Source organism: Malurus melanocephalus, unplaced genomic scaffold, assembly GCF_030028575.1.
Source record: "Malurus melanocephalus ecotype Western Australia unplaced genomic scaffold, MMel_1.1 scaffold_1019, whole genome shotgun sequence".
Taxonomy (NCBI): Eukaryota; Metazoa; Chordata; class Aves; order Passeriformes; family Maluridae; genus Malurus; species Malurus melanocephalus.
Genome location: NW_026624251.1, coordinates 102,988 through 115,845, shown reverse-complemented (window position 1 = coordinate 115,845; position 12,858 = coordinate 102,988). Strand labels below are relative to the sequence as shown.

The 12,858-nt window shown below is 34.9% G+C and overlaps 1 protein-coding gene across 1 annotated transcript in view; it reads left to right on the top strand.

The window, feature by feature from the left end:
* Positions 1–3,837: 3,837 nt before the first annotated feature.
* LRP1B (LDL receptor related protein 1B) overlaps positions 3,838–12,858 on the top strand; it is a gene marked incomplete at both ends in the record, with an annotated part of 111,617 nt that continues 102,596 nt past the window's right edge. The window contains 4 exons of the mRNA XM_057386638.1: positions 3,838–4,035; positions 4,883–5,087; positions 7,440–7,604; positions 8,121–8,365. Coding sequence (XP_057242621.1) covers positions 3,838–4,035; positions 4,883–5,087; positions 7,440–7,604; positions 8,121–8,365 — 813 coding nt within the window. The remainder of the gene's footprint in view (positions 4,036–4,882; positions 5,088–7,439; positions 7,605–8,120; positions 8,366–12,858) is intronic.

The window sequence follows — 12,858 nt, the reverse complement described above, 5'->3', positions numbered from 1 at the left end:
TTTTTTTTTTTCTTTTCTATCTGAAATAGCATTTTCCTGTACATAGGAAACATTTCACAAGTACACAGCAATAGAATGTAAAGTTAGTGTGCAGCACATTTTTGGAATATTGTAAAAAGATTTATTTATGAGCCCATAAAAATGGGAATAGAAATGCTGAAAATGCAGTAATTGCGTAATTCTAGCTTTTTGTGCTGATTGCATATCAGAACCAAAACGTGTTTGTCAGAGGATTCTAATGAATTGCAAGAGAAATATAATTAATTACAGAGTAATGAGTATATAGACTTAAAATGCTTGAACTGAGAAATTCTTCTCTTTCTAGATTCTCTTTCAAAGCCTTTCGCAGTTTCCACTGTTTTCTCTTTTTTTCTACTTAAGTTATTTTCATTTCTTGAAGGTTTTCAGTGTTGTCTTTCTTTTCCTTCAGAGTTTGTTCAATTTCCATGTCTCATTTTCATCTCATTTTCTTTTTGCTGTTCTGGCATTGTTACATTACTGACTTCCCAAACGCTAAATGTTTCCTTTACATTTAAATTTGTATTGATTGCCCCAAGAATATGTTACAGAGCTCCATTATTCCAGTAGAAAGTCAATACAAATTATATGTTTTCATACTCATGTTCTGGTTTCCCTTGGAAAACATTTCAAAATAAGTTGTGCTGATATATTGCACTTGCTCTTTTAAATGATAATAACCATTCAGGGGGAAAAAAATACTGTTCTTAAAAGATATTTAAATTTCATGTTTACATTCAACCTTTCAGACTTTGTTGTAATAAATGTTAGATGAACTGAGAAACACTTAGCTTAGTTTAAAATTGAATGTCAGCCTTTTCTAAGCAGTGGGAACTCTGTTCATATATCTATATGTATGTGTTTGGAAAAGAGGATGATGTGTCTCTATGTTTGATCTGTCTTAGTTGGTTTGAAATTCAATTTTGTTATAATTTCCAGATATCTTTCAATACTAAAATGCAGKGGGGAGTAGTCCAATCCTCTCTGAGCAGTGTCAAACTTTTAATGGAGGTTTTCTTCAGAATCTTTATGAAGTTATGTTTTTTCTTTGAGGTAATTTTCATAAAAGCACAGTGTAGATTGCTTGCTGTGCTGCTGTTGTTAGAGTAAGCTTCAATCAAACTACAAGCTTCAGTTAGAWTTTTTCCTAAGAAAGAATTTTAAATTTAACCCATTGGAAAATATGAAGCATTATTCTTTATACAGTCTTTTTAAATCACATTGTTTAGGCTTTTTTTTTTTTTCTATTAGAGGGCTTTTTTACAGCTTTTTGTGCAGTTAATACTTTGCATCTTATATTTTATACACTAACCTTTTTAGTAAAAAAAACTCTGATGAGTTTATGATATCAGAAAGTTCAGAAATGTAGGATTTTTCTCTAATAAATTGTTAACAGTTAGTTTTCTTCAAGAATGTAGAAGTCCTAAAGAATGTAGTCAATAATCATTATACTAATTTGAGATGTTCCAAAAATGCTCGTAATCAACTTGCAGAATAAAAAGTATTTGCTCTAAATTTCTAGAAGAGCAATCAGGAAAATGACACCAAACTTTGGGTTTATCAGGTGATGAAAGCATATTAAAAAAAAAAAAAAAATTACTTGATTCAACCTGAAAATTCCAATTCACTCTAACGTAGCTCATTTTATCGAGCCATTGAATGATCGGGGTGTGGAAGGAAGATCAAAGCCAGGCTAAAACTGCCATTTTTTCTGCTTTCTGAGACCTTCAAGACTCCTTCAGTGGTAAACTCCAAGTTTCCCAGGGGTGAGATGTTTTGTTGCCTCACTCTCCTTAAGATTTTTGTTTTTCTGCTCTTTCTGTCTTCCTGGTCCAGTTTAAGCCTTTAATCCTTGGCCTACTTGTCATTTATACAGAAAACAGGATTTTTCCCATTTTCAATTCATAAGCCTTTCATGTCTTGGGGGAATTTCATGCTATTCCATTTTTTTTTTAGACTAAGCAGCTCCAAATTGTTCCTTCTTCCCTTGCAGACCATAATTTTTAGAACTTTTGGAACACCTGTTTGTTTCCTCTTGCATTTCTGTATTGATTCTCTCTTCTTTAGGAGCTGTGTTCAAAGGAGGGTGTTGTAGGGTGTTGTCAACCAAACTTAGGGGAAGGGTTTTGTCATATTTATTTCAAGGGTAAATCCTATCAAGATCCCATTTAATTCTTTCTTAAGTAATCTATGGTGCAAATTATCCTTATCTTCAGATAAGTAGTTCTTGTACTTTGAATGAAAAGATCCCAACCCAACATAACACACATTGATTACTTTATTTTTTTTCTCTCCTGTTGTGTTGTTAATTACTGGGAAATTAAAAAAAAAATCCTTATGCATTGGAATTGCCAAAACCCCATAGGCCTCTTGCATAAAAGCTGCCAATTTATCAGAATTTGGGAAGTGCTGTGAAAGTGTCTCTCAAGTTGAGGTAACTGGTACCTGTGAATAGCTGCTAACGGCAGTGATCCTGTTCTGCACTAAATTATTTAACCGCTGCACAGCTTTGAAAAATTTGCTTTGCACAAAGTCATTCGTTGCTTTAACAAACAGGAGGATCATTTGGAAAGTTCAGGGCAGGATGTGAACAAGTGCTTGAGGAGCAGAAACACAGCTCTGCTGAGGTACTTGATTAGTGTAAAACATCCCAGATTTAGGCAGTGGGAATCAGGAGAAAAGGAGCTGTGTCTCTGGTGAGGGACTGCAAGAGGAGGTGAACAGGCTGTGTAATATTCACGTGAATGAGCAAGAAATAAACTGATTCTTTTCAGAGACTCTCAGGGGTCTTGAACTTCTATTTTAGTGGAGAAGCAGGGGTATTGCCTATTGCTTTAAACTGTCAATAATCTGTGTGTTATACAAATGGGGGGGTTAATTCTGTGCAAAGCAAACTTCCCAGTATAATCTGTGTTTCACTCTAGGAGAAAAAACTGGGGGAAAAACCCGACTCCCTCCCCGCGAAAAAGTATTGCTTTAAAAAAATAACTTTATTAAAGTGGATATACTGGTTTGATTCACCAGTTTATAGAATCCAATTGTTGTCTTCCTTTGTTTTATTAACACAGCTACTTGCTTGAAAAACCTTTCCTAATCTATGTAAGAACTGTAATTAAAAAAAAAAAATCAATTTCATAGTATGGTTGACCAATGCAGAGCATGTTTTTATTCACTTTGATATAAACTCACTGGCACAAATCACGTAACATTAATTGATTAAAAGTGGAAGGAGAAAGTCATTGGTAGCCAGATTTGTGATGACATGTATCAATRAGCACATAAAATGTTCATTTTCTTGCTTGGTTGGTTTGGCATGAGGGCTTTTTTTAAGACCTTCAGTTGAAAACACAAGTTACACTGTGCATTCAAAAAGTACATAGAAYACATATATTCAAAAAGTATATTAGTAAATCGTTTCAGCTAATTTGCCTTTGAAACAATGAATATTTTAATGGTTTATTTTTTTCTAAAGCTTTTGACAAGCAGATTTTAGATTTCATAATGTGACTTTTAAAAGCTCTATTTATGGGCTCATTGTACTAGAGCTACAAAATACAGTTMAATAGTTGAGTGTGATATTCCCAAATTTAATGTGTAATATCTCTAGTTGGGATCAAAGATAATGCTAGAAGGGAGAATTAAGAAGTCTGTTGGACTGAAAAAGTAATTGAAAGACTCCTTATCAAAAGATGAATTGTTTTAATCATCTGTTTCTCCTGATAAAGTGTTCTGTTGTTCACCTTCCCCTTGTCATTTATATCCATTTGTAACAATGTATTTTTTATTATTCTTTTGAAATGTTTAATCTTGTGCTTCCAGATCCGTTTGAGGCTTTCATAATTTTTTCTATTCGACACGAGATCAGAAAAATTGATCTCCACAAGCGTGACTACAGCCTCTTAGTTCCTGGTTTAAGAAATACAATCGCCCTGGATTTTCATTTCAGTCAGAGCTTGCTGTACTGGACAGATGTGGTGGAGGACAAAATTTACAGAGGCAAGCTCTCTGACACTGGAGGTATGAGTTCAATCTTTATTTTCTTAACAGTAAGAACTGCTGCAGTTACAGGGTGATAGACCTGGTCAGTCGTAAGTGAGCTGCCATGCCCAGAAACAGAATTTATGATGCATTCTGCCTTTGAAAAGGTCTATATCTGAGTTGTACTCGATGTCTAGCCAGGAAAAAGCTTGTATTATCAAAGTTTCCTTTTGTAATGTGCTTTAGGCTGAAGAAAATGGCAAATGCCAAGGGCTGGTATTTCTTCCTGGTCCAATGAGTGCAATATTGATTTATTTCATTTTTTACAGTTTATCTTCACCTTATTAAAAAAAAATATAAGACTTTATCGGATGCCTGTTAATTTATCTCCTCTCTTTAGGTGAAAAAWTCTGCTTCAAAATTTTATAGCATCCAGAAAGACTTTTTCTTTGCTCTGGTGTCATCATGATGGCCTATTACTCAATGCAATCTCATAATATATACAAAAGAGTTCCTACAAAATGTTCTTTGTGGAAGCGTAGGTTCCAGTGCTTTAATCTAAAAAAACAAACTCCAAATAATTCAGAATTCACTCCAAGAGCACCTGATAACTTGTATGTCCATGTTCACTTTACCACTTTAACCATCTTTTGTCCTCTCTCTTTTTTTTTTTTTTTTTTTCTTTTTGGTTTTTTTTTTTTTTTTTTTTTTTTTTTTTGTTGTTTTGTTTTGTTTTGTTTTTTTGTTTCCTTCCTTCTCTTTTTTTTCTTCTCTCTAAGGTGTGAGTGCCATTGAGGTTGTGGTACAGCATGGCTTTTTTTTTTTGTTGTTTTGTTTTGTTTTGTTTTTTTGTTTCCTTCCTTCTCTTTTTTTTCTTCTCTCTAAGGTGTGAGTGCCATTGAGGTTGTGGTACAGCATGGCCTGGCCACACCTGAAGGTCTAACTGTAGATTGGATTGCAGGAAACATTTACTGGATAGACAGCAATTTGGACCAAATTGAAGTGGCAAAACTAGATGGGACCTTGAGGACAACACTAATAGCTGGAGCTATGGAGCACCCCAGGGCTATTGCTTTGGATCCTAGATATGGGTAATTATATATTATAAAAACATTGGTTTTCTTTGTTCAAAGTATTTTAAAGTTAGATGTTTAAATGTGAGATTTTTTTTATTTTTTTTTTTTGGCTGTAGGTTATAGTTTCTAATTTACCTTTAATAATCCTTGAAAGTATGTTTTGAGTGATAATCCATTATTAGTGTGGGTTTTTTTCTGAGTGAAAAGGATTTAAAATGGCAAATCAAGASATACAGGGATCTGTTTGTTGGCAAATTACTTACCTTGCCATGCKGTTCTTTCATTTATTTTTTTTTCAAAATGTGGAAAACAATAACTGGAGCCTTTGCTCAAACCTTTCTGTGTGGTTAATGGACAGATTTAGATGTTGCCCAGGTGATTCTTCTCACTTAGAGACCTTATTTTTGTGTGTGTGTGTGTTTTTGGTGGGCCTGTAAAAATACATTTTAGATGCTACTGGAAGCAAATGGCTGGGTGAGGTAAATCACACCTTTGGTGTCTGTTTTTCATCTCTAAAGTGGAGATAATGCTTGCCAGCTTCTGTCAGTATTTTTTTCTACCTATTCATTAGGGGTATTCTATAAACCAAAATAGCAGGTAATAGTCAATAGCTGCATTCTCTTCCCATAATTATTGTGCTTTCAGAGAGGAAAACAAACCAAACAATCAACAAAAAAAAAGAACCCCAAAACAAAACAATCCCACCCACAAACAAAAAACCCCAACAAAAGCAAAAAAACACCCACCACAAATTAAATGTAGCCAAAAATAATACAAATTACAAGTTTACAAAGTAATTATATTTTGTTTAGGAATTTGCTATGATCTGTCATGTGTCTTCACTGAGTATTTCTCTCAGAAGCAAAGCTGTGAGCATAAAAATAAAAATTGATCAAAATCCCAGATTCTGTGATCCTAAATTGTGAATTAGAATGTACATATTTTAGTGATTAAAGCTACTGCCCTCTCAACTGAGATGCTAGGAAGCTTATTTACAGAGTGCATCGCTTATCTATAAAGATCTTTAAAAAGAGGCATCCTGTTGACAGAAAAATTGGCAGAGAAGTTGTTCAAATTAAATGGTTGGGAGGGAAAAAAAAAAAAATMAAATCCCCACTCTTCCTGAAACTGAAGGCTTAATCTGCCTTTTGAAGAGCTAGAAGCAATTGATGCTGCATTGTGTTTGATGTCAGGAAAGAAAAAAAAATCTTTAAATGTAGACAGGAATAGCTCCTCAATCCTTCCACAAATAAATATGGATAAACACTGGTGATTCAAGGAAAAGGGTTGTGTTAGGACTGCACAAATCCTGTATCCCAATGGAGGCAAAGCTGTCAGAGCTGCATTCCAGCCTGCAGTGGGGCTGAGAAGGTTTTCTCAGTCCACACATGTACAAATGTGTGCAAAATAAACATCTCTAGATACACACATACCTGAACAGGTCTGCACAAACAGAAACTCAGCACCAGTGGGCTCATCCCATAAAACCTCCCTGACTCTTAAAGTTGAAGGTATTTTAGTGGGAAATAAGAAAACTTGTCAAAACTTTGGCTGTAGTCTGGCTTTTTTCAATTAACTCTTTACTATGAACCACAAGTTTTCCTATCAAAGGTATTATTTTCCTTTAACAAGTCCATGTGTTGTTAAAAATTCAGTAAGCTAAGAACAGTTAGAGTGAATTTGTGTCTTCTTGGTGATGCTGCTTCTGTTATTTAACAAGATACTTCTTTGGTTATGCAGATGAAAGTTCTCCTTACTGGAAGAACATTGGAGGTAGTACAAAGCTGAGAGAGATGGCAATACAACACGTCTTTGAAGTTTTCTTAGCAAGTCTAATTTGTATAAAATTCGTTAGTGTCTTACTAAAATCCAGGGGTCTTCACTAGAACACTCTTAATAGCAGCTGAAAATCTCTGGTTTAGGCTGTTCCTTGATCCCTGCTACCTCAAATCACCTTTCTTCCTATTCTTCCCTCCCCATTCTTCTCATCTGTGGATTGCTTTCAAAAAACTCTCATTATATTTTTTTCTTTAATGAGCTGGGTTTCTAATTATAGAGGGAAGACAAGRCAAGCTGCTACTGTATAAATGGACATGAAAAAAGGAATGCTATTAAACCCCTAGTTCCTAAAAAATTTCTTTATTTTCATGATGGCTCTAATACCAGTAATGAAATATCACCTCCATGTTACCCTATTACTTCACAGAATTTATACARTTTCCCAAATTGATCTATGTTTAATCCTTTCATTTAAAGCATGTGAATGTTTGAACCTTTTTTTTTCCAACTGCTGCATAATAAAAGCATTTCAGATTATTCTTCATGCCTTAATCTTTTCTTCTCTCCCTTTTCTTTTCCTCTCACCAGCATTCTGTTYTGGACCGACTGGGATGCAAATTTCCCTCGCATCGAATCCGCTTCCATGAGTGGGGCGGAGAGGAAGATCATCTACAAGGACATGGACACGGGAGCCTGGCCCAACGGCCTGACCGTGGATCACTTTGAGAAAAGAATAGTGTGGACAGAYGCCAGGTAAAGTGGGGACAGCATCCTTGTGGATAAATCCTTATTCCTCCATATAAAAGTTATGATATTATGGCTATAAAGAGCACTGGAGAGGCACATGTCCAAAATGTAAATGATTTTAATCGCCCTGCCAGCTCCTGGCTCCTTGTGCCTTAGAGAGCAGCTCCCAAAAGTCCTCCCAACCCTCATCCATGGAAGGCCCAAGTTCACTATTTTTCCTCTAAATTCGTCTGAAATAAAATCACTTTTCCTATTGTACTATTCACAGTATGGAGGTAAATTAAAACATTATACAAGAAAACCATAGTATTCATATGTATGTTAAACCATAGTATTTCATATGTCTAGTTAAATTAATAATATGAACTTAAACTTTTCTGAAGTTAATTGCAAAAATTGTTTGGTCTTACCACTCTTACAGAGTAAGGTTTTTACACATTTTGACCAATGTCATAAAATGATTGTGTGATTTTTTTTTTTATTTTATTTTTACATTATCTCAAATTTGGGGTTGTCTTGTAGATCGGATGCCATTTATTCYGCATTGTATGATGGAACCAGCATGATAGAGATTATACGGGGTCACGAATATCTTTCTCACCCTTTTGCTGTTTCTTTGTATGGGAGTGAAGTTTATTGGACAGATTGGAGGACCAATACCCTCGCCAAAGCCAATAAATGGACTGGCCAAAATGTCAGTGTAATACAAAAAACAAGCGCTCAGCCATTTGATCTCCAGATTTATCATCCAAGTCGTCAGCCACAAGGTAAATATTTGCAGAATAATTTATTACTGTTCCTCTAAGGGGGGAAATAAGTATTCTTTTTGTACAGAAATATCTGTATTATTTGTAGAATAATTAATTATTCTTCTCTTGGGGAGGGAGAGGAATCCATATTCTTTAGTATATAAAWATCTGTATATGAATTTGCCTTGAACTGTTGTATTCAGTCCTAGATGAAGTCAGGTGCACACGACCCATGTGGAAGAAGTTTTTATGGAGTGCACATATATCTATATATAATATTTAATATACAATTAATATATATATAGCTTAGAATGTAACATGCAAGATAGGAATGCTGAACAAAAAGCAATGTGTATTATTTATTGTCAGATATAACAAAGGACTATTTTGTGATTATTTTATGCATAAAAATAGARAAGTAAAAAATACTGCTGGAGGATGACCACAAATTAGTTACAGAATGTTCCATGTTCTCTGGATAAATTTCAGCTTTTCTGGCAAGAAGTTGATGTTAACACGAACGACTTTAGAATTCATCTCATGTATACTTTCTGTTTGGGTTTTGTTTTTTTTTTAATGCTGAGAAATAGCATTATGTTTTCCTTCTCATCCAGGGTTTGTAGTGCTCGGTAAGACACTTAGACTTTTATGTTAGTGGATTCTGAGCAACCYTGATTTGAAAATATGAGATCCCTATGGTTTTGGATAACTTTGTAGATGTATTGTAGGTGTATTAGTTATATACTCAAAATAATGGCTGTAGCTTCAATGTAAAGGAGTACCAGCAAGTAAAATTCTCTCTGCACACTGGAAGGCCAAAGATTTGAAGAATGCTCTCTAATAGCACATAGAAAAAAGGAAAGGCAATGAGTGCAATTCACTGTTAATGTGTCCAAGCATGGTGACAACTGTGACCTCTCATCTATTTCACAATATGTGACATATATTGTCAGGATACATTTTTCCGCTAGTTTTATTTTAAATAATAGTGATTAATGTATATTGAAGGAGAATGTTACTGTTTAYCAGTGGATGTCAAGTCTCTTGGACTTCATCACTTTATGAAATAAGCCACTCATTCCTTTTATTCTTCAGAATTTACTTTTTAAGGTGAGGTTTTATTCGAAAAAGCCGTCTGACTTCAACTTAAGATTGTATGTGTGCCCAGGCTGTTAAAATATGGATGGAGTAAATATGTATCTCTGCACACAMCTTTCAATTAGTGTGGGGGTTTTTGTGTCTTGTTTGTTAGTTTGGTTTTTTTTAGGTGAGGTTTTTGTTGGTTTGTTGTTTAGGTTTTTTGTTTGTTTGTGAGGGTTTTTATGGGTTTTTTGTTTGTTTTGGGATTTTTTTGTTTGCGTTTTTTTTAGTGCTTTTGTTTGTTTAGGGTTCTTTGGCAATTTTCCTTTAATTGGTCAGCTTTCAAACTTGGGGTTTTGAGGAGCCGTGTCCCTTATTTGTGTTTTTCGAGTAGCACTAGAGTTCCTGTTTGCCTTTCCTTGCTGTCAGGAAAAGCACAACTCTTTTCTGTTTGGACTGGGGCCAGGCAGCATTTTCGGAGGGGTTCTGTAGCCTAGGGAGACATCAGTCAGCACTCCACAGTCACAGATACCTTGGCCCCCAGGCAAGTACAAGCTGTAGAAGAGTTTTCAGTTGTTTTTTGCCAAAATCAAGAAGTTCAAGGATCAAGTTGCATAATTGCAGCTTTTGTGATGTAGGAAACTCCGGATTGTGATTTATGATTGGCCTTCTGGGTTTGCTCTGAATTATTTTCTTTCAGCAGAAGCAATTTCTTTCTCAAAATCTCCCGTACCTTTTTATTTGAGTTAAAGAAAATATGACACTGCCTGATTACTTGTTATTCTTTTTTAATTTGTAGTTATTTTGCAATAAATAAACAAAATAGCGCACAGGTTAGAATCCCAAAATAAAATTARCARTAGATTTACACTGCAGATTGTCAGTATGAATAGAGCACAGAAGGATGAACATGTTTTAGTTTCATCTCCACAGATCTGCATCTGGGTCAGTTATGTGGGTGAAAGTTTATTAGTTTTTAATATATGTCATGAACGTTATTTTGATTGAAGTAAAGTAGAGCAGAGCTAAATAAATTCTTAGCCTGAAGCCACAGTATTTCAGTCAATCTAGGACAGATGCTAATTTAAGGTAATGAAGTTGGAGTGAGAGATTTCAGTGCATGATAAGTTCATCTGTCAGTAAACCACAGGGGATTGTGGAAGGCTTCTCTCCTAATGCACAATATTCTCAGGAAAAGGAGCTTGAGGCCCTCTCATCTTCCAGAATGAAAGCCATGTGTCAGGAATGCTGTTAAAATGGCAAATTCAGGATTTCTAGGAAGACTTTTTAATTTAAAAATCCACTTGCTGCAAAGAAGGTCTATTTTAGTCACGAGAAGCTGTACCAGGAGGACAGTGCACTACTGAGGAGAGTGATAAGAGGGGTAAATATAGAGCAATGGAAGGATCACAGCTTGAAAACACTTAGAAAGCTGTGAATTTCTCACACATTTTTTCCCATTTCTCCAAGGTATTAATCTGAATTAAAATTACAAACCAAACATGGCTGTGGCATTATATTTATTTTTGTAGATGAAGTTTGTATTTAAAGATCAGGACAAACAGTACAATAACTGTTGAATATATTGTATATCAGTATGACTGGGCTGTTTTGTAATTAAAATATGAAAACATTAAACTTCATAGCATTGTTTAGTTACAATATTCTGTTGAGGCCCAGATGGTCAGCTATTTAGARTAAATAACTTCTTAAAGAAATGCAGCTTAAGATAGGGAGATATGAAAATTTTTATTACTTTGATATTTTTATCTCAATCTTGTGTACATTCTTTTTTCCTCAAAGCTAGCAGAAAGTTTGGTATATGTATTATAACATGAATTTACTATTTGTCTGAGCTTTATCAAGAATAGTGCTGGCTTTCTTCTAAGAATATTGTTTTGTATTTAGTTTTGTGGTGAATGTGTAATTTTTCATCCTGACTAATTTTTGAAATGAATGATTAAAAAATGTAGCAGAGTGGTTAGAGGAAATAAAATACTTACTTAGAACTTGCATATCTGATTAGTCCTAACCTGCAAATGTCAATGATCACTGCTAAAAATAATCAGATATAATCAGGAGACATAAAGATTCAACTTGACTGACTACTTTAGCCTTGGGAAAAGCAATTCTATTGAAAGTATTGACAGTGAGTAGAAGATTAAATCTGAAACTGGTTTTAAATATGAGTTAGAATTGATCATCAGCAATTTGAAAGCAACTTTGATGTTACTGCAGTGCAGATATTTGAAGGCGTAGTGCACCTTTAGAGTATGAGATCAAACCTTGTCTCACTAAAATTTGGTTTTACAAAGGGGCAACTTTGGTATGAAGTTAATACAGGGAATAAGTTGGTTGTAGGAAATGCATGTTGAGAGATTGTCAGAGTAAATGGTCATCTGTCAGCTGGTGATGGGATGTCTGAGCAGGTTAATTTTAAGGGTTACTGCTCAAGGAAAATAAACATTTTGTTTAAATAAAGTTTTAGGGAGCAGTCAAGAAATAACGTGACAACAGTGACATGTGTGTATCTGTGAGAGAAATAGATTGACGAGCAATCAGCAGTGGAAATCAATTAAATCATGAAAAAGGCTGTCCAGCTGGGGAAAATGCCAGTTCTGTGGGTTGTTGTGATCAAAAGGAAAATAGATTGGTGGAAATGATTGGGAAAGGATAAAGCAGTGCAGGTACTGAACTGTGATGCTGAATAAATCCATATCACTCCCACATCTTGAATACTCTATAYAGATCATATACAAGAAAGCAAAAAAGCTTGACAGGCTGATCAAGAGTAAGGGAAAGGTTTTGGTCTGAGGACAGGTTGACTGATGCTGCTTGAAATAACACTTATAGACAGGTTTCTGTATGATGGCACTCTGAAATCATAAATTGCATGGAAAAGGTGAGTAACAAACGCTTATGAGGTTATTCACAATAGAAATAGAAGTGTTAGAATGAGCACAAGGAAATAAAAAAGCCAAACTTTTRAGAGTCAGAGCAATAACAATGTGCCTTCAGGAGAATTAGTTTTTATTAGGAAATAAAGAGCAGGCTTAGCTGTTATTCAGTGAAAGYAGTATGAATATGAAAGGAATGTATAAATATGTGCTGCTAGAAGTCATGTTTGGATTATGGTGCTTTGCTGCTAGAGTTGTTCATTCGTGTAGAAACAAAACACATCTGCTTGTAACGCTTCTTTTTCCACCATTTTTGTGTTCTGTGCTCTATGGTGGGAGTTGTGAACAGCACAGGAATTGGGGTGACTCCTCCTGGTGGAGCTTGGAGCACACTTGAACCACAACACTCTTTAAAATTATCATTAATGGAAGCCTTTTATTTTTTTTTCTCCTGTCAATCTGTCAATCCTTCTGTTTGAATTCCATACTCAAACAGAAATTTTGGTGGAGAAAAACATAACTCACTTCTTGTGC